A 21,796-nucleotide genomic window follows, 5' to 3' on the forward strand; every position below is an offset into this window, starting at 1 on the left:
TCCCCTCCCTTCCCTTTCCCCTAAATAAACTACCATCTTATTCTAACTGCTTTTGTGTGCAAGAGGGTGTAATTCTTTAAAGTGGAATTCCTAAGGACCCCAACCCCTACCCCAAACCCCGTACCCCATTCTCCCCATGACAGCTTTAAAATGAACTAAGACTTTTGGGACAACTTGTATAAATCCTGTTCTAGTCCTTAGGTTCTTTGAAATACAAAAGAGACTGGCTGGGGGCAGCCAGATGGCGCAGTGGATAGAGCACTGGCCCTGGATTCAGGAGCCACTTGAGTTCAAATGCAGTCTCCGACACTTAACAATTACTAGCTATGTGACCCTGGGCAAGTCACTTAACCCCAATTGCCCCACAAAAAAAAAAAGAGACTGGCTAAAATTTAAAGACACATAACAAGACAGTTTAACCTGGCCTTTTACAGAAAATGCTTTCCATTAAAAGAAAAGAATTCTCCCTCTCTCTCTCCCCTCCATTCCTCTTCTAAGCATATATTGTAGGAAATGATGGGAATAATTCTTTTTTTAATAATTTGTTTAATTTTCATTTTTGGTGAGGCAATTGGGGTAAAGTGACTTGCCTAGGGTCACACAGCTAGTAAGTGTTAAGTGTCTGAGGTCGGATTTGAACTCAGGTCCTCCTGACTCCAGGGCCGGTGCTCTATCCACTGCGCCACCTAGCTGCCCCGGGAATAATTCTTAAGAGGTGTGTACACAGCTTTTTCGAAATCCAGTCCAGGTTTTCTCTCACAGTTTTATATAATGAAGAAGTACATAGGCCAAAGTTTATTCTGTGTATTGCCGTTTATTAGAGGACGTAGGATTTCTCCTTAAGAGGGAGGGACAGGAAACAGCCAATAACAGGCCTGGAAAGCGGCTGCTTCCCATTGGAGCCTCTAATTTTCAGGTTCTAAAAGTTTCCCAAGAACGCAGAGACACCATTTTAAAGGAGAACAATTTCTTAAAAAACAAACCAAAAGTGTGTGTGTGTGTGTGTGTGTGTGTGTGTGTGTGTGTGTGTGTGCGCGTGCGCGCGTGTGCGTGTGTTTGTTGAGAAAGGTGGATCTTGGTTACTTTAGTCAGTAGATCCTGGAAAATAGTTCTATAAGTATTCTCATCTTTTAGGGGGGGGGAATCAGGGGTCCTCTGAACCATCATCATTTATGTCCCTACCTCCCCTTTATACTCCTGTTAGGGCAGGAAGGAACTTTAGAGGCCATCTAATCAATTTCCTCATTTTATAATCGAAGAAATAGAGGTTCCAGAGAGTGGAAATGATTTGCCCGGTGTCCCACGGCTAGTGTGGTAAAATCAGGCGCAGAAGCCAATCAACTTGAATCTCAGTCCGTTTTCCCTCCACTCTACCACAGTGAGAAAGAAGGACTACAGATAAGAGTCAGGAGGCTTGGACTCGAATCCATATGTGGTTTACTGTTCTGGGATTCCCCGGGGTTTCAGTTTCCTTAACTGTAAAATGAGGGAGTTGGAGTAGAAGATCTCTAAAATCTTCCAACTCTGAATCTTTTAGTCTCTCTAGTGAATCTGAATGCAAGAGAATGATACTGCCTTTTCTGGGCAAAGAAGGGGCACAGTATATAATTGGGAAGGGGCTGGGGGTGGGAGTGGGGACAAAGATGGGAACGAGGAGGGGGATGGAGGTGGGGGTGAGTATGGGAACAAGGATGGGGACGGTGGAAGGTCTTAGGGTTTTTAAGACGTACAGGAAATTGAAAGCCTCCTTTGACCTCTAGAAGAAAAAAGGAGGATTCGGTGGGTGATTGTGTAGTTTCTATTCAAAGGGAAATAGCTAGAAAAAGCACTTGATTGGAGGTTCGGAGTGAATATGGTGGAACGTCTGCGGAGTTTGGATTAGAAATTTGGTGCTTTTCCTAATTTATAAGTCCTTTATTAACCGAAACAATAAACTGGAACTTATTTCATGTGCGCATTTATCCGAGACTGCGTGGTAGTCGTCCTAGTCCAAAATTGGCATCCAAAAGTACAAATAGTTAAAGTTCAACAAGAGTAATAATGATTTATGCATCTAAGATCTTGAAGCTTGTAAAACTTTCCTTTGTAAGTTCAATAAATATCCTTACTAATCAGAGTACTAGACACTAAATACTTGGATGCTCTTCGGCAATTTTATTTCTCTTTTGATCAAAATCTACCTTAAGTTTGGGAAGCTCTGTGTGTGTGTGTGTGTGTGTGTGTGTGTGTCTATCTGTCACACACACACACACACACGCACACACACCCCACGTCTGCTCCCCGCCCCTCCATAGCAAGGGTGCAGGGGAGTCCCAGGGTGAAGCTCTGGCCCCTCCTGCCCCACACATCTGCGAATTAGAGCCCAGGGCCCTTCTGTGCTAGCCACCCGCAGGCAGTGTCGGTTACACACAACCTTTGATTTTCTACGATCTGCAATGGGCGCCGCGGCCTCGTCTGTTCTGACGCGCCTCGGTCTTGCGCTCCCAGCCTCGGCGCAGCACCGGGCCGCTTGGCTCGGGGCGGCCGCGCTGGGGCTGGCAGCCGCCGCGGCGCTGGGGGCTGCCGCCTGGAGCACTAGGGGCCGGCGGAGCCGGCGGCGGCGGGGGCCGCGGCGGCTGCAGCAAGTGGGCACCGTAGCGCAGCTCTGGATCTACCCCATCAAGTCCTGCAAGGGGGTGGCTGTGAACGAAGCCGAATGCACGGAGATGGGGCTCCGCAGCGACAACTTAAGGGACAGGTACCATCCGGGTCCCCCCCCCCCCACCTCCTCCCCCTGCCACACACACACAGCTCCAGTCCCAGGACTGGCAGGTGGGGCGAGAGGTTACAGCAGAGTACAAGAGTAGAGAGAATTGGGGTGTGAGTGCAAGTGCAAGGGGAATCTAGGGACTCCTCTTAGCCGAAAGAGGATCGGGAAAGACAAATCACACTCACACTCTGCAAAGAGGCAAAAACAAATGCTTGGATTCTTGAATGCTGTTGGATTCTTCTAGGTCCCGGTTCTCAAAGCAGATCTATCAGCAGAAGAAACATCAAAGTCCACCTAGGTACACACTCAGCCAGCAACACTACAAGAGAGCATTATCACTATGTAATACAACTTTAGAGTTCTTAAACTTTGACCTAATTTCCTTTCAGAGAAAGTGGTCATCCTTTGGGTAAAAATGATGTAAAATGATTTCATTGTAAGACACTGGGGATTGATAGTTAAAGACTGATCAAGATTTTCAGGGACTTCAGACCAAAGTGTTATCCTCTTAGTGCATAAAACCTGACCAGTGGTTTTGGTGATATATTGATCTCCAAGATGAGGTAAAACCCCATCTATTAATGCAGATGAGACACCTGCCTAACAACTATAAGAGCGACTTACTCAAGGTCTTACAGTTAGTATGTGTCAAATATGATACTTGAACCCGGTCTTCCAGACCCAGAGACCATCTCTCTATTGACTACATGACAATGCCTCTTGCTGTAATATTATTTTGTAACATGTAGCCTAAAGGGGACATGGTGAATAAATGTGTGAGGAATCTCTATGCATTCTCCTATATGGAAGAATAAAATCTGTACAGTGGTAAAACCTAGTGCAGTCTTTGGCAAGGTAATAGGTATTTTTTGGTTTATGAGGAAAGGGGGCATCTAAGAAGTAAAGCAACTGGACCAAAATCACAAAGTCAATTAGTGGCAGAGCTGGTCTTCTGGCATAATTCCATACTCTTTCCACTCTGCTATGGGGCATTAATATACCCAGAATGATTTAGCTCTGGACCTTTTTGGGATCCCAGGATATGAGCAAATTATTCTCTCAAAGAGGCTTCCTGGGGTGGCTAGGTGGCACAGTGTATAAAAAGCACCGGCCCTGAATTCAGGAGTACCTGAATTCAAATCCAGCCTCAGATGCTTGATACTTACTAGCTGTGTGACCCTGGGCAAGTCACTTAACCCCCATTGCCCTGCAAAAAAAAAAAAAAGAGGCTTCCTTCCTGGTGACAATATATGATTTATTTATCTATTGTTCATTATCTAAGCTGTCCAATTCACTCTCTGCAGGATGCTTCAAGGTAGATATTACAGTCATATGGGTTCCCAGTCTTTGGCTGAATAGCCAGTGACTAAATTGTGAAAGGTGGGTCTCTCAAGTATATCCTTAATCGGGAGAGATTATTAGTTCCAGCTGGGTCACTTTCAGTGAAACAACCACCTAAATAAGACAAAACAAGAAAACAGGGAAACAAGAACAACCAGTATCATGGCAGAAACCTTTTCTTTTCTTTTCGAATGTTTTTATTGATGTCTTCTATTTCTCACATCATTATAATTATCTCAAGTATCCTTCCTCCTCTTCCTCTCCCAGAACCATTACATATAACAAATAGTATTTTTTTAGAGAGAAAAATAAACACAATTAATGGAAACACTGAAAAAAGTCTGAAATCATACGTGCAATATGTGACACCTGTAGACCTCCCATTTCCATGAAGGGAGGGGTGTTAGGAGAATCCTCTCATATCTCTTCATTTAAGTCATACTTAATTTTTTATCATTTTGTTACATTCACTTTTGCTTTGTGTGTGTGTCATTCTTGTAGTTACTGAGTATATTGTTTTCTCAGTTCTGTTTGTTTCACTTTTTATCAGTTCATGTAAAATTTTCCAGGTGTCTTTGTATTCATAACACATAATTTTTTTTTTACCATACAGTTACATTCCATTACATTCATGCACTACAATTTATTTATCCATTTCCTAATTGATGGACATCTACTTTGTCTCCAATTATTTGTTATCACAAAAAGTGCTGCTATAAATATTTTGATATCTATAGGGACTTTCTTCTGATTGATGTCTTCCTGGGGGTATAAGCCCAGTTATGAAGTCTCTGGTCCAAAGAGCAGAGACTACCTCTCCTTAAATCATACCACCTTGGAAGAGCTAAAAACTTACAAATTCCTAGAAGTATCTCTGAAAACAGTTGCATTAACCCCCTGAAGTTTGGGGCAGTGTGCCCTCTACCATGGAAACAGTGCCCTACTTTAACAAAGAGTTAAAAGTAAAGAAATGGGCTGGGAAAATGAGCAAACAGAAAAACATTCTGACCATAGAAAGTTTCTATGGTAACGAGGAAGATCAAAATATACCCTCAGAAAAAGATAACAAAGACAAAGTTCCTACATCCAAAACTTCTAAGAAAAATATGAATTGGTCTCAGTCCATAGAAGCACTCAAAGGGTATAGGTATTTTAGTCACTTTATTTGCATTACTCCAAATTGCTTTCTCAAATGGTTGTACCTTCTCACAGCTCCACCAGCAATATATTTGTGTGCTTATCCTTCCACAACTCACCCCCCAACATTAATGATTTACATTTTTGTTCTTTTTCTTTTTCTTTTTTCTTTTTTGTTTTTGCCTGTTTGCAGAGTGTGAGATGAAATCTCTGGGTTGTTTTTTAATCTTCATTTCTTTTATTATTAGTGATTTTTGCATTCTTTCATGTGGTTGTGAATACTTTATGATTCTTCTTTTGAGAACTGTTTGTTCATATCCTTTGACCAATTATCTATTGCAGATGGCCATTAGTGTTTTGCACATTTAGTAATCATTTATATATCATGGATGTCAGACCCTTTGGGGAGAAATTTAATACAAAGATTTTTTCCCATTCAGCCATTCACTTCTTACCCTATATCTCTATCCAGCAAACCATTCCTTATAACCAATAACAATATTAATAATGACAATAATTGTAGTAGTAGTAGTAGCAGCAGCAGCCCTGGTGGTGGGTGGTGTTGGTAGTAGTAGTAGAAAGAGAAAAAAAAAGAGAAGAAAAGCAGGCAGTTTAGCAAAATAACCAACACATCAGTTAAATCTGCAGTGTTCTAATTGAGTGTGGATTATTAGACTACTTTTTCTTCAGTGGCTGTTGAGGAGGCCTTATACTATTATAGGCTTGATACAATGGGCACACCATTCTCAGTGTCACCAGAGCCTGGCACACTACTTGGCACATAATAAGTACTTAATAAATGCTAGTTGATTAATTAATCACAGTAGGTGCTTATTGTTTATTGAATTGAATTGAATTAACATATATATATATACATACATATATAGATTTATTTAGTTACAAATAAATATAAATATATACACACCTATATACATATGTATGTATGTATGAGTGTGTCTATAAAGGTACATTTTCTCTCTACCAGTCAAGGGCCTCATGTTTTCATCAAACAACAAATGTAGCAGAATCATGTATTCTTCACATGAAGAATAACCTCTCTGAGGTAAGAAGAGTAACCTCTCTGAGACTATTACCTTATCTCTAAAATGAAAATAATGATATCTTTAATACCTAGTTCACCAGACCGTTTTGAGGATCGAATGCAACAGTAAAGTGCTTTGTAAACTTTAAAGGGCAATATATAAGCCTCACCTACTTTTAACATGTTCTTGTTGATGAGAATAGGGAAGGGATTTTGAAATGAATAAGTATCATAAGTTTAGTACCCCCCATGAAAAATAACTGGTCATTCTCTTTATTTGTCCCCAAATTACCTCTATCAAGTTTCACAGGAGGTGACTTTCTTTTAGTTTTTCAGGATTTGGTAAATATGTCCACATTCATCCTATCTATGCTAGCTATTCAATTGTTTTCAGGTAAGGAAAAATAAAGTTGGATTTGGATGTAGGAGGATTAGGTTTGAATTCTGGCTCCACCACTTACTTGCTGTGTAACCATCAAGTCATTTAATCCATATAAGCCTTAGATTTGTTCAGGGCTAAAATTCTAGCTAAACTGTCTAAAATATCTAATGAGTGGTCGCCAATAAATTATAAGCTTTAGCAAGAGTTAGACTTTTAAGCATTTATTAAAGAGAATAAGAATTTGGTAAAGAGAGAGAAAGGCCTAGATTTCTATCTATTAAAGGGAGAGCACATTTCTAGCTCCGCTCTCCACCAGAGTCCAAAGGAAAGAGAGTGAGAGTGAGCGCCAGTCTCTTCCTTCCTCCTCCCACTAGCCGGCGTCACTTCCTGACGCCAAAGAAAAGACTCCTGGTCTTGCCCTCAAAGACCTTCGCTTCATGGGCGGAACTCTTCTACAGTAAGTCTCCAGCAGGTGGTGTCATTCCAATCGTTACAGATTACTTATCTGAAAATGAGAATAAAAATACTTGTGCTACCTATCTCAGAGGATGGTTGTGATGAAAATACTTTGCAAACCCTGTGAGTTGTTATTATTGTAAACTTTAATGATGTCTTCAGGTTTTACCTGTTGAGATTGAAGAGTTGATATCTTCTTAGTTTATCCCACATCCCAACTTCCTTCCATCCTATAATCATTTTCCTTTTTCTGAATTTTCCATAGCTCTAATCTATATTTATTGTACTGTGGGTAACAGAACTACTACAAATAGTGTTCTAGGTTCAAGGGCACCATAATTTTAAATAAAGCTAGAATAATGTTTTAAATGTGAAACAGTTTTTTATAATTTGAAACAAATGTGCTATAAACTGCTACTGAATATGACTATATTCTAGTTTCTGATAACATGGATCTAAATGACCCTACTCCATTACTTCCAAATATGGAAGAATAGCAATAACTATTAATTTATTGAACAACAGTACTTTGTAGTGGGTGATAAAGGTTATTATTTGAGCAGAAGGTGATAAACATTATTACCTGTTTATTTACTTAGGTTGTGGCTGGGGAATCATAGAAACCACATCTTTTACCTTTCCTTGAATAGGATTATGAAGGCAGTACAAAAACATCCATCTATCCACCGATCCATCCATCCATCCATCCACCCATACATCTATCTATCATCTATCTGTTGCTACATACAGATTGTTTGCTGCTTTTCAACTGTAATTACAAGCATATAACCTTTCAGCTAATCTGAGATTTAATGGTATTATGCCTAGAGACCAAAGGGCCCTCATGAGATTATTTTCACCATTCCTTTTTTTTTTTCCAGGGCAATGAGGGTTAAGTGACGTGCCCAGGGTCACACGGCTAGTAAGTGTCAAGTGTCTGAGGCTGGATTTGAACTCAGGTCCTCCTGAATCCAGGGCCGGTGCTTTATCCACTGTGCCACCTAGCTGCCCCCACAATTCCTTTTTGACTTTATACCTAAACCATTTAAGATATTTCAAGATATTCAAAACATATCATTGTGGAAAGAAACTTCATAGGCACTCTTGAAAATCATTTTCAAAGGGATCATGCTCCTTTCATTTCATATTTATAAATCTTCAGATGATTAAAAAGAGTATAATAAAACACATTTATTATGAAACCACTATGTGCAGAGTACTCTGCTAGGCACTGGAGTGACATATAAAGTTTGGATAGATACTCTCATTGAGGGAAAAGAATAAACATTTATATGACATCTACTGTGCTAAGAGCTTTTAATAAAGATTATCTTATTTGGTCTTCACAACAACCCTGTGAGGTAGGTACTATTATTATCTCTATTCTATGGTTGGAGAAACTGAGGAAAAGAGAGGTTAAGTGACTGGTCCATGGTCACACAGTTAGTAAGTATTTCAAGTCAGATTTAAGTCTCCAGGTAAATGAGTATGATCAAGTGGCAGTACCAATCAGTCCTTAGGAAGCCCATGCACAAGAGTTTATGCTTTGTCTAGGCCCAAATTCCTCTGGAGTAGAGATTCCAACTTCATCTAAAGTTGATCTAACTTTGTACCTAATATATGGGTAGATTTCCTTGAGAGGCTTTGCCTGTTACAACTTCTAGAATGTGAACTTTGCTAGCAAAATCATCTAATTGTCTGCATGCCCTCAAAGCAGCATCAATGATTTTAAGTTCTGTAACCAGGTCATAGCCAACCAATGTGTTCATTCCTTTTTGTAATTCCAAGGCTTCAAGATCTGGTTTGTAGTTCTTATTTCACAGGGGTTGTTTTAAGGAAGAAATGAGATAATGTATGTAAAATACTATATAAAAGTCAGTTCTTACTATTGACAGCCTGAACAAATGCATGGAAAGACAGCTAGGTGGTACGATGGAGAGAACACTGGAATTAGGGTCAAAAAGACCTGAGTTTAAATCTGGAATCACTTAACCTCTGTCTCCCTTAGTTTCCTCATTTGTGGAATGGATATCAATAGAACCTATATCCCAGGTTTGTTGTGAGGATAAAGTGAGATGATATTTATAAAATGCTTTGTAAACCTTAAAGTGCTATAAATGCTAGTTACTACCACTATCATTATTGTTATTATTATAGTTGTGTTGGTTTTTTTTTTTGGTGGGGCAATGGGGGTTAAGTGACTAGTCCAGGGTCATACAGCTACTAAGTGTCAAGTGTTTGAGGCCGGATTTGAACTCAGGTCCTCCAGAATCTAGGGCCAGTGCTTTATCCACTGTGCCACCTAGCTGCCCCCTATAGTCGTCGTTAAGGAGATAAAAGACAAGAGTGAATATTTGTGAGGAAGATAGCTTCCTGGTTTCACTCAAGAATAGTGTATGTAGAGCAATAATAGATGATAATACTGGAAAGATACACTGTTCTTGAGTGAAACCAGAAAACTATCTTCCCCACAAATATACACTGTGGTCTTTTGTCTCCCTAACAGAAACTATAATAATAATAGCAATAACAATAATATTAATCAGGAGGAGGAGATGAAGGATAAGAAGAATTATGATAACCAGCATTAATATGGAAATGAAGACATTGGTTGACTATGACCTGGTTCCCGAACTGAAAATTATTGATGCTGCTTTGAATACATGTAGACAATTAAGGGAATCTACCCATATATTATCTAGGAACTTAGACCAATTTGTGGGAAAGATTGGTTTTTGGTTTCACTCAAGAATAGTGTGTGGAGAGCAATAATAGATGATAATATCGGAAAGATCGAGCTGATGTAGGTTATGGAGAACCTTAGATATGATAGATTCTTAGAGTTGTAAAGCATCCCAGTTAGGTAGAGGAGTTTGAACTTGGTATGTAGCCATTGAAGATTTTGAATAGAAGAGAGACATGGCCATTTCTATGTATAAGAAATAATATTTGGGTTTAGAGTTGGAAAGGATGAGAGTTGAAATATCTATAAGGTAACTCTTACTATAGTCCAAGCAGGTAGTAATAAGGACCTGTACTAGGTTGGTAGCAGTAAAGAAGAGAGAGGAGGAGATGGGTTCAAGAGATGTGCAAGTGGATTCAACAAGACCCGATAACTACTTAGTAATGAGAGGAAAGGGATAGAGAAGAATGAAAGATAATTCTAAGGTCATAAACATGGGAGACAGGGTGAAACGGTGTTTCTATACAATAGTGGTCAGAAGAAAGAGCAAGTTAGGGGAAAGAGGATGAGCTTAGTTTCAGACATATTGAGTTTGAGGTTATCAACTAGATCAAGTTGGGATCTCAAGTAGAGACAATGTCTCATAAGCACCTACTATATGCCAGGCACTGTCCTAAGCATTGGGATTAAAACAACTAAGTACAAAGAAACTCTGCACAGGATAAATAGAAAATAATCAACAGAGGGAAGGCACTAGAATTAACTGGAAAAGGCTTCCTGCAGAAGGTGGGATTTTAGCTAGCGCTTAAAGGAAGCCAGGGAAGCCAGGAAGTGGAGATGACAAAAGAGGGAATTCCAGAAATGGGGGACAGACAGTGAAAATGTCCAAAATTAGGACATGGAATATCTTCTTAGTAGAACAGGAAGGAGGTCAGTGTCATTAGATTAAAGAATATGTTGGGTGGTATAAGTTTATTTTTATTTTTTATTTTTTGGGTGGTATAAGTTTCCTTTCTTTCTTTCTTTCTCTCTTTCTTTCTTTCTTTCTTTCTTTCTTTCTTTCTTTCTTTCTTTCTTTCTTTCTTTCTTTCTTTGCAGGGCAATGAGGGTTAAGTGACTTACCCAGGGTCACACAGCTAGTTAGTGTCAAGTGTCTGAGGCCAGATTTGAAATCAGGTCCTCCTGAATCCAGGGCCAGTGCTTTATCCACTGCACCACCTAGCTGCCCCCGGTGGTATACATTTTAAGAAGACTAGAAAGGTCTGTGTGTATTCATGTGTGGGTACTTAGCTTATGAAAGACTTTGCCTATCAAACAGGGGATTTAATCTTGGAGATGATGGGGAGCCACTGGAGTCTATTGAGTGTGGGGGGGAGCAGTGTGACATGGTTGGACCTGTGTTTTGGGAAAGTCACTTTGCAGGCTGAGTGGAGGATGCATAGGAGTGGGGAGAAACTTGTGGCATGTGGACCAACCAGCAGGCATTAGTGAAGGCATAAAGAGATAATGGCCTGCATCAAGGTGGTGACTGCCACTAGAAAAAAATAGAAAAAGTAAGGCTGGAGCTCGGAAGAGAGATCAAGGCTATAGAGTTAAGTGGAGGAATCTTCTGCAAAGAAGTGGTAGATAAAAATCTCAAGGTGAAAGAGATTTCCAAAAGAAAGAATGGTGAGAGAGAAAGAGAAGGTGGTTAAGGACAGAAGCTTGCCAAGCATTCCCATTCAAAGGCCTGGAGGAGAATGAAGATCTTCTGAAGACTTTCATCTTATGGTTACTTTGTAAAACACACACACACACACAGAGTTCCCCCACTCACCTGCTTATTTACACTGTGTTCTGTCTAGAGCTGAGTTTGAGAGTCATAGGTCAAGGTAGTGATTTCAGGATACTGAATAAGCACATGAATGATTCATGATAAGGAGTCAAGTACATTAAGAGAACAGAATTTGAATCACAGATTAAGGGACCTCAAAGGTTGTCTAGTCCAAGGTCATGCAAGCAGTAAGGGACACAGTCAACGTTTGAATCCAGGTGCCATCACTCCAGATCCAGTGTGCTTCCTGCTCCATCACAGTTCCACTCCAGAGACTAGCTTGTGGACCCTTGGGTGCAGAAGCCTGGGTTCCTTACCTAAGAGATTCATGTTACATGGTAGTAATCCTGGGCAATCTGGAATAATTCTGTCTCATTCTAGGTCAAAGCATTCTAGAAGAATCTTGTTCTTTCCTCACTCCTGTCTTGAGTCTAATGTATCTAGTTGGGAGTTGGACAGGGTGAGAAGAAGGTGTTGGGGGCTAGAGCTACTGAATGAATGAGGTCCTCTAAGCTCCCTAAGTAAACTACCTTATAGAGAGAGGCAGAAAGCTGTCCTAGATAGAGAGCCAGTTGGACCTGGGTTCAAGTACCCAAATGACACCTAGTGCTTATGTGACACCAGGAAAGTCGCTTCTCAATGCTGTAGGGCAACACTTGAGTTACAGAAAGTAGCTGACCCATTGTTAGAGGGAATTATCTTACCTGGATTTTTTTATACCTCCTAAATAACAGATTCTGTCCCTTTGTAGAGTCTATTATATTTCACAATCTCCAATCTCCAATCTAAGTTGTTGGGTTTTTTCCCCTTTGGCATCTGAGAAATTGATGATTTTCCTGGACCATATCTGGTGGGAACATATCTCTCATAACTAATAATAACACCTGGCCATTTTATAGCTATTTAGCTAGCACCTTAAGGTTTGTGAAGCACTTTATATGTTTTCTCATTTGATCCTCACAACAACCTTGTAAGCTAAGTGCTATTATTGTCACCCCTATTTTACAGATGAAGAAACTGAGGCTAAGAGTAGTTAAATGACTTGTTCAGGGACACAAAGCTAGTAAGTGGCTGGATCAGGATTTGAACTCAGACCTGTTCATGGCTCAAACTCCAATACTCTGACTACCTTCCTACCTCAGAGAATCATAGATTTAGGTCTGGAAGAGAATTTAGAGGTCATCGTTTTACAGATGAGAGATTAAGTGACTTTCTCAGGCTCACATAACCATGTCAGAGGTAGGATTCAAACCCAGGTTTTCTTGGGTCCACGTCCAGATACAAGAGGCTTTGTTAAGGGCTAAAATTCTAGCTAATCTGTCTAAAATATCTAATGAGTGGTTGCCAATAAATTATAAGCTTTAGCAAGAGTTAGGCTTTTAAGCATTTATTAAGGAGAATAAGAATTTGGTAAAGAGAGAGAAAGGCCTACATTCATCTATCTATTAAAGGGAGAGAAGCATTCCTAGCTCTGCTCTCCGCCAGAGTCCACAGGAAAGAGCCTGAGTCAGAGCGCCAGGCTCCCCCTTCTTCCTCCCACCAGCAAACATCACTTCCTGACGCCAAAGAAAAGACGCATGGTCTTGCCCTCAGAGACGTTCACCTCATGGCGGAGCTTTTCTACAGTAAGTCTCCAGCAGGTGGCGTTATAGTTTCAAGGGAACACAGCCAATCTCTAGAAACCATCATTGGACCTCATGACATTTCATTCCTGCCACTACTTCCAGTATTTTCAGAGTGAAAGAGAAAAGGATCAGAAAACCAAAGAGGATTGCCTAGAAACTTTTCTGTCTCTGTAGGTTTTGGTTGGTGATTAAGGAAGATGGTCACATGGTCACTGGAAGGCAGGAGCCTCGCCTGGTGCTGATCTCCATAAAGTGGGAAAATGACCAAATGACGCTCAGTGCTCCAGATATGGATGATCTGGTTGTACCTCAAAAAATACCCTCTACCAATGCTATTCGGAACTGCAGGTGCTGTGCCACAGTGAGCTGGGGGTGTGGGCGGGAGGATGAAGGTTCCACTCTTCGCGCTGAGGACCGGTTTTTCTTTTTTAGAGTTTCTCAAAGTTTTATTTCAGTGCTAGGATTTGCCCAAACCTTAAAAGAAGGCATATATATTGAAATTAATAAAGGATTTAAAGGAACACAAACTTATCTGAATCTAGAAAGAAGGGGAGAGAATCAAGAATAAGTGGAGGGGTATGACTTTTAGGGCAAGAGTCTGAATTCTAGGGTTCAGGACATATCCCAGAAGAATTGTGTGACTACCTAGGGCCTTCCATTGTGAGGCAGCATAGTAATTGAAAAGAATGCTGACTCTGGAGTCTGTTCAAAGGAATCTCAGAAACAGAAGCAGGAGGATAGAGTAAGGGACTTTTGGAGACATGCCTTCAGGCATAAGAAGCTTTCAGAGCCTAGCTGCAAGCGGTTTTTTCTTCCTGCCTTCTTAGGACTGAGAATGTGGTAGCTCTGAGCCTGACACAGGAGTGAGAACAATAGAACTCCATCTCACACTTAGAACAAGATGTGAGAGTTGAAGAATAAAAAAAAATTAGCAAATATAATTCTAAGATTTTTTTGGTCTGGGGAGTAGATGGTAGACAGTAGAGGAGATGACCCTGACCAGAGAGACTGAGTAAATATCTCATGATACCAAACCACTATATAAAACATCTCTGAAGCTCCTGAGCTTAACCACAAGTCACCTCACAGGCTACAATGCAACGGCTGGGTGGGCCTTTGGGATAGTCAAACCTTGACAAAATGTTTGAGCAGGTAATTCATAGTAGAAGGGAAGCTGGACAGTATTTTTAGGTGGAAAGTTTAATTTTTTTTTTCCTGTTGACAGTCACTCTGAGCACTGACCCCCTTGTAATCCCTGGTTTCTCTTTTATCCCTCCCTCAGGGTATTTTCCGTTGACATTCAGGGTAGAGACTGTGGAGATGAAGTATCTCGGTGGATCACCAGCTACTTAAAAACAGAAACATTTCGACTGGTTCAGTTTGAGACCCAAATGAAGGGAAGAAAGTCAACAGAAATTTTCCAACCCTTTATTCAGAATTACCAGGTAAAATGAGAACATGGTTTTCCCCTGCCCCACCCCTCCACCCTTTCTAACAGTTTTTTTTGAGGGGATATGGTAGAGAAATGGGTCAACTTTTCTTTTTTCCTGTGTCCATTACTTGACTTATTTAGGCCTATGAAAAGTGACAACTGCGTCCAGGCAGAGTAGAGCTAGAGGAATTCAGACGCAAAATGATTTAGTGATGAAAAGGCTGAAACTTGTTTCTAGCCTACATTTTATTTTCTTGTTCATTTTTTTCTCATGCTTTCCTACCCTCTTCTATGCCCTCACCATATCCACTTTGAAGCTGCTTCTGCCCTGTAGCCCGGACAGACTCCGAGGAAATGTTTCCAGTAACATTTTAAAGTTTGAGCAGAGCTGATGGTCATGGCCCATAAATATACCACTGTGCTATATGAGCAACAAACTATGGAAACTGGGCATTCGTAAACAGTTCAGTGTTGGAATAAGAAAAAAATCTTTCAGCAAAGTTAATTTGACAAAATAGTGACCATATTTTCCTTCACGATGACCCACTTCTCTGCAATAAGTTGTTTCTGCTCTTCACATGTTCTTGCCTTAAAGATCTCTCTTAAGAGTGACCCACCCAGGGGCAGCTAGGTGGCGCAGTGGATAGAGTACCGGCCCTGGAGTCAGGAGTACCTGAGTTCAAATTCGGCCTTAGACACTTAACACTTACTAGCTGTGTGACCCTGGGCAAGTCACTTAACCCCCATTGCCTCACTAAAAAAAAAAAGTGACCCACCCAAGCCTTGGGTGAAACTGAAGAAAAGCACCACTCTAGGGCTCCCCCTGATGGTCATTGTGATATATTCCTATGGCAGGTGGCTTATCCAGACTGCAGTCCCCTCATGATGATCTCAGAGGCTTCCCTGTCGGACCTTAATACAAGACTAGAGAAGAAAATAAAAATGGAACAATTTAGGCCGAATATCGTGGTTACTGGCTGCAGTGCTTTTGAGGAGGTAAGCTGTGAACTTTATTTGTAACATCTCTTCTGGAGTTGTTTTGCAATAGACTGTTTTTTAAAATTCATTGCCTGCAAAAATATTAAGTGCTTTGTGTTAAGCAACATAACCTAAAAAGATAATATAGGAGATGAAGCATGCAAGTAGAGAAATGACTACTAAAAAAAAGAAGAGAGAAAAGAAATGACTACTAATAAATAGTATAAAGGCATAATAAACTGTATAGTCTGACTTCCAAAGGAACAAGGGATGCTCTGTCTGTAGCAGAGTATCCCAGCAAATGTCATCAGATATCCCACCCCATGCAGGCCCTTAACTTTGCCTTTAAGAATAAGTAACAAGGGGCAGCTAGGTGGTACAGTGGATAGAACACGCCCTGGAGTCAGGAGTACCTGAGTTCAAATCCAGCCTCAGACACTTAACACTTACTAGCTGTGTGACCCTGGGCAAGTCACTTAACCCCAATTGCCTCACTAAAAAAAAAAATAAAGAATAAGTAACAAGGGGCAGCTAGGTGGCATAGTGGATAGAGCACTGGCCCTGGATTCAGGAGGACCTGGGTTCAAATCTGGCCTCAGACACTTGACACTTACTAGTTGTGTGACTCTGGGCAAGTCATTTAACCCTAATTGGCTCACCAAAAAAGAAAGAAAGAAAGAAAGAAAAGAATAAGTAACAAGTAGGTCTTTGGGGGAGGAGTGGCTATGCACCCACATTTTTGGAAGTGTCTTGCTGGTAATCTGACCTCTAGTAGTGTGCAGATGGAGTCACTTTTCTCTGTTTTGTCTACCTCTTGGATTTTGCAAGAACCCACCTGGCAGCTGATGTTGGGAAATTTGGCACTGAAGGAAAATTCAGAGGTGTGGGAGACCACATTTTGAAAATCACTGTCTGATGGAATTTGTGGCTTGTTCAGATTTTCAAAGTCTCAGAGCAAGGGATTATCATCTATAGCACAGCCTCCTTGGGAATCTCTGATACAGTAAAAGATGTAGTTTCAGGTACTAAGATCCTTCAGATTGTGAATAAATCAGTGACTGGGTAAGCAGTTGTGTTTTACTATCCCTTCAATATACTACAGTGGTGAGTGATGATGCAATCTTGGCACGAGGGAGCTGATGTCATGTATACTAGAACAATTGATTGCTGGAGGAAGATTGCTAAAGATGAGGTTGGTAAAATTTTCTTCAAAAGTACTTGGTCCTTGGGGCAGATAGGTGGTGCAGTGGATAAAGCACTGGCCCTGGAGTCAGGAGTACTTGAGTTCAAATGCTGCCTCAGACACTTGACACTTACTAGCTGTGTGACCCTGGGCGAGTCACTTAACCCCAATTGTCTCACCCCCCCCCCCAAAAAAAAGTACCTGGCCCAGTGTTCTTTTAGAGGCAGGATTGAAGACCTGTAGGATGAATTTTACATGGGCTTGGATTCAATTAGGGAGAGCTTCTCCTCTGAGAAGCGAACTAAAAGATAACCAGATAGCAGGCCAGAGATGCCAAGGAAATAAGGGGATATAAAGGTTTATAGCAGGAATGTTGTCTGGGTGTGTCTGCAAACCTGGCTGGAGCCAGGAGACAGAGATAGCCCCAGAGGTCAGGATCATCATTTCAAAAAAATCCCCTTAGACTTTCAGGAATATGACAGGCATCCAGGCTTTCCCCACCCCACCCCAAACAGGAACTTTCCATTTTCAGGTCTTCATCCCATCTACTCTCAATGAAAGCATTGTCCTTCTGGTTGGGGGAGGTTAAAGTTCTAGACCTTCTTCCAGGCTGCATCCCCTTGTGCTGAATAAAAACCTTGCTTTTATCTTTAATCTGGACATGTATGAGTTTTTTTGTTTTGTTTTTTTTTGGTGGGACAATGGGGGTTAAGTGACTTGCCCAAGGTCACACAGCTAGTAAGTGTCAAGTGTCTGAGGCAGGATTTGAACTCAGGTACTCCTGAATCCAGGGTCGGTGCTTTATCCACTGCGCCACCTAGCCGCCCCCCATGTATGAGTTTTAATTCTTTAATAGAGGATATCCAAGGACCAGTATTTTTTTCACCTCTTCTACCCATCACAAATTGAAGAAAATAATTTAAGTACATCCTCACCCCAAATGCAGTCATGAAGAGTTGAATATGACTGCAGCAACTCAACAACAATTTTTTTTTTTAATGAGGCAATTGGGATTAAGTGACTTGCCCAGGGTCACACAGCTAGTAAGTGTCAAGTGTCTCAGGCCGGATTTGAACTCAGGCACCCCTGAATCCAGGGCTGGTGCTTTATCCACTGTGCCATCTAGCTGCCTCAAACAAATTTATTTTGGAAAATCATTTCAGGGGCAGCTAGGTGGATAAAGCACTGGCTCTGGATTCAGGAGTACCTGAGTTCAAATCCTGCCTCAGACACTTGACACTTACTAGCTGTGTGACCCTGGGCAAGTCACTTAACCTCCATTGCCCTGCAAAAAGAAAAAAGAAAAAAGAAAAGAAAAGAAAAATCATTATAATCTGTGTTGGATATTCTACTTTACAACAATAAGGACACAAAATACTCAAAAAAAGAACTTGTGGTGTAGGGAAACCCAGGATATTTTCATGTTTCTGGTTAGAAGTATTTGTATATTTTAGTGACTTGACAAACAAGAGAAAAAGTTACAGACTTAGCCCCAAATTAAGCACCACTTCTAAGGTATCTTGGATGGATGATAGCTGTTTTTAAAAAAAATTATATTTAACTTCTATGACTGTTCTAATTTTAACTTTAGTTATGCTTCTTTCCATAATAGGCTAAGTTTAAAGAAATCATTGATACCTTTTAAATTATGAAACATTTTGTCCTTTTTGCATAATGACTTTAACCTTCATATAGAAATATGTAGCCATTTAAAATGGGGGGGAAAATCCTTTCCTAATTTGATACTGCTAATATTGTGCATATATCCTCTAAGTTAGGAGGCACAATAGTTAAGGCTCTCAGAGTAGTATTAACTTGGCCTCCTGAGGCCATTGCTCAGCCATGACACTTCCCATTTCTGGTGATCCTGTTAAATATTAATAGGAAATGCTAATGCATATCAATATTTAAGAGGCCAACTAAATAAAAATAGCAGAGTTCTGCAATTTGGGTGAATTAGCATAGGAATGACAATGCAGGCTGATGCTCACTTTTAATTCTTCCTAGACTAGAGTATTCAATGGTTCACTGCATATTGGAATACCTGGGAAAAAAAAGAAATTCAAACAAATAAAAGATAAATTGGTTTGGTAGGAGTAAAGGGAAATGACTATTCACATTACAAAGGAATTCCTATTATAAAAAGCCTGCTTTAAATAAGTAGGTACCCCCAGGGTTTATTTGTATAGCCTTAAAACTTACTGTAGTTGGCATGGCTGGAGGTAGGGAAAGAAAGAGGGACAAAGAAATTTATAAATGCAGGGTGAGGGTCCACTACCCATCTCCTATTTCTTTTCTTTTTTGGGGTGTGTGTGAGGCAATTGGGATCAAATGACTTGCCTGGGATTACAAAACTAGTGTCAGATGTCTGAGGTCGGATTTGAACTCAGGTCTTCCTGACTCCAGGGCCAGTGCTTTATTCACTGTGCCACCTAGCTGCTCCCCAATGCTAGACTCACAGTCAAGTTTAAATCCTGCCTCAGACCCTTCCTAGCTGTGTTGTTTGGGGGTACTTGCAACTTGAATCAGGGGGCTAACTCACCCAAAGAATTGGAGGCTTATCATGAATCTTGTAAAATAAAAAGATTTATTAGGAAAGAGGAATATGGCCAGGGAAGAGATCACCTTGGTGAACTGTCCCAGTAGAGTAAGAAAAGACCTGGTCTTTTGTATTTTTACAAAACAAAGGAAGGGAAGGGAATTACCAGGCAAGGAGAAATGCAAAAACTGGGGCTGGGGATTTTTGATAATTGGGTATTAGTGGGATGTGCAGCATCCATCCATATCCTGCATATTCTCTTGCAGAACTTAGTATTGCTTATCAGCATACTGGGGTCATGTCCTGCTCTACCTCATACCTGAAGGGGGAGAGAGAGCTGCTTTTCCCTTGGTCTTGGGGGTTGGGATCCAATCACATTTTTTTTAAATTAAATTTTATTTTTTTGTGGGGCAATATGGGGTAAGTGACTTGCCCGGGGTCACACAGCTAGTAAGTGTCAAATATCTGAGGCCGGATTTGAACTCAGGTCCTCCTGAATCCAGGACTGGTGCTTTATCCACTACACCACCTAGCTGCCCCCCATTCAATCACATGTAAAGATGGCTATCAATATTCATTTTTATAAGGTCTTGAGTTCCAAATGTTTTCCTCTCCTTCCTCTCCCTCCTCCCCAACACAGCATATCCTTTTTGTTTTGTAAACTGGCTACCATGTATTAAAAGCTTGACTTTATTTAAAACACACACAGAGGGGGGACCCACAATAATTTGTAGTATATCCAGATCCCAAGATTAATATTTTCCAGCATCACTTTCTTATTAATATCTTTTGTTTTTACTTCATATTCATTTCTGAAATATCTCTTCCCATTCACCCAGAGTCATACCTGGTAACAAAAGTTCTTTTTTTTTTTTGGTGGGGCAATATGGGTTAAGTGACTTGCCCAGGGTCACACAGCTAGTAAGTGCCAAGTGTCTGAGGCCAGATTTGAACTCAGGTACTCCTGAATCCAGGGCCGGTGCTTTATCCACTGTGCTACCTAGCTGCCCCTTAACAAAAGTTCAAAAAAAGAAAAGAAAAAGTAATTTAGAAAACCAACAAACATATCTACTGAGTCTGATTGAATAGTCAATATTTCACACTCATAGACTATCTCTACAATGAAGGGAGGGAAATACATTTTAGCCATATAGAGTTACAGGGCAATGTTGTGAGCAGATTGAGTGGTGGGGCTTAAAGAAAGAAAAACTGGGGTTTGAATCTCTTCTCAAACACTCTCTGACTGTATCATTCTGGGCAAGCTACTTAAAATCTCTCAGCCTCAGTTTCCTCATCTGTAAAATGGGGATAAATATATTATATCACTTACCTCACAGGGTTATTGTAAAACTCAAATGATATAATATATTTCAAATGTCTTGCAAACCCTATCTTATGTAAATGTTAGGTATTATTTTTTAAGACGGTATAAAAATGGGGCAGCTAGATGGCACAGTGGATAAAGTACCAGCCCTGGATTCAGGAGGACCTGAGTTCAAATCCGGTCTCAGAACTTGACACTTACTACCTGTGTGACCCTGGGCAAGTCACTTAACCCTCATTGCCCCCCCCCCAAAAAAAAAACAAAACAAGATGGTATAAAAGGGCATTTCTCCCCCTCTTTCATCCTGAAAAATTTGGAGCCAATTCACCCTTTTCTAAACATATACCCTTATTTCAATGAAAAAGGTGAATTTATTTGCAAATGTAAAATAATGCTTCTGATTAGGAGGAAACTGCAAGCCTGACATCTGAGGCTATAAAGAAAGCTGTTTTGAAATTTAGGCAATTTGCTGGCCTGCCGCGTGTTGCAAGGGTCGAACAACATGTGCAGCAAAGATTACTTTTCACTGAATTGTGGCTGTGAGAAACTTTTCTTTGAAATTCTAGACTCCTTGGCTTTGAATTCACAACTAGAATCTTGAGTAAACATAACATTTGTGGCTTCCAATTGATGAGATCTTCATTACTTGTCAGAGAGGCGTTGAGAAAGGTAGCTAGCTATGGTTGTATTTGTAAGCGACTGCATTGCCCTCTTGTGGTGAAGTGTATAATGCCTGTTTCAGCAAATTGATTTCTTAAACTCTCCTAACATGTGGCCTAGATCAGTTATCTTAATGAGGCAAATGCTATTACATCTGCTCCTGGGTATTTGCCCAAGTTGTCTTCTTATCATATTTCACGGTATTGACTTGCTTGAAATAAGTGGGACATCAGAAAATGATTTGGAAATATTTGTTTTTCAGCTAGTCCCCAACTTCCAAAATGGATTTTGGTTGCAAAACTGTTTATAAGTGAGCTTCTCTCCCATAGAGTGAATTTCCCTCTAGAAACAGTGCTATAAATAGTGGCTAAATTTCCAGGCCTAATTACAGAAGTCTATTTGTTTCAAAATCTTCCAACAATCATTGTAGAGATACAGATTTATGTTTGACA

The 21,796-nt window shown here is 40.5% G+C and overlaps 1 protein-coding gene across 1 annotated transcript in view; it reads left to right on the forward strand.

The window, feature by feature from the left end:
- Positions 1–2,247: 2,247 nt before the first annotated feature.
- MTARC2 (mitochondrial amidoxime reducing component 2) overlaps positions 2,248–21,796 on the forward strand; it is a 28,157-nt gene continuing 8,608 nt past the window's right edge. The window contains exons 1-4 of the mRNA XM_044005346.1: positions 2,248–2,737; positions 13,403–13,576; positions 14,511–14,673; positions 15,516–15,656. Of these exons, the coding sequence (XP_043861281.1) occupies positions 2,436–2,737; positions 13,403–13,576; positions 14,511–14,673; positions 15,516–15,656 (780 nt within the window). The 5' untranslated portion in view covers positions 2,248–2,435. The remainder of the gene's footprint in view (positions 2,738–13,402; positions 13,577–14,510; positions 14,674–15,515; positions 15,657–21,796) is intronic.

This window comes from Dromiciops gliroides, chromosome 4, assembly GCF_019393635.1.
Source record: "Dromiciops gliroides isolate mDroGli1 chromosome 4, mDroGli1.pri, whole genome shotgun sequence".
In the NCBI taxonomy this organism is placed as follows: domain Eukaryota; kingdom Metazoa; phylum Chordata; class Mammalia; order Microbiotheria; family Microbiotheriidae; genus Dromiciops; species Dromiciops gliroides.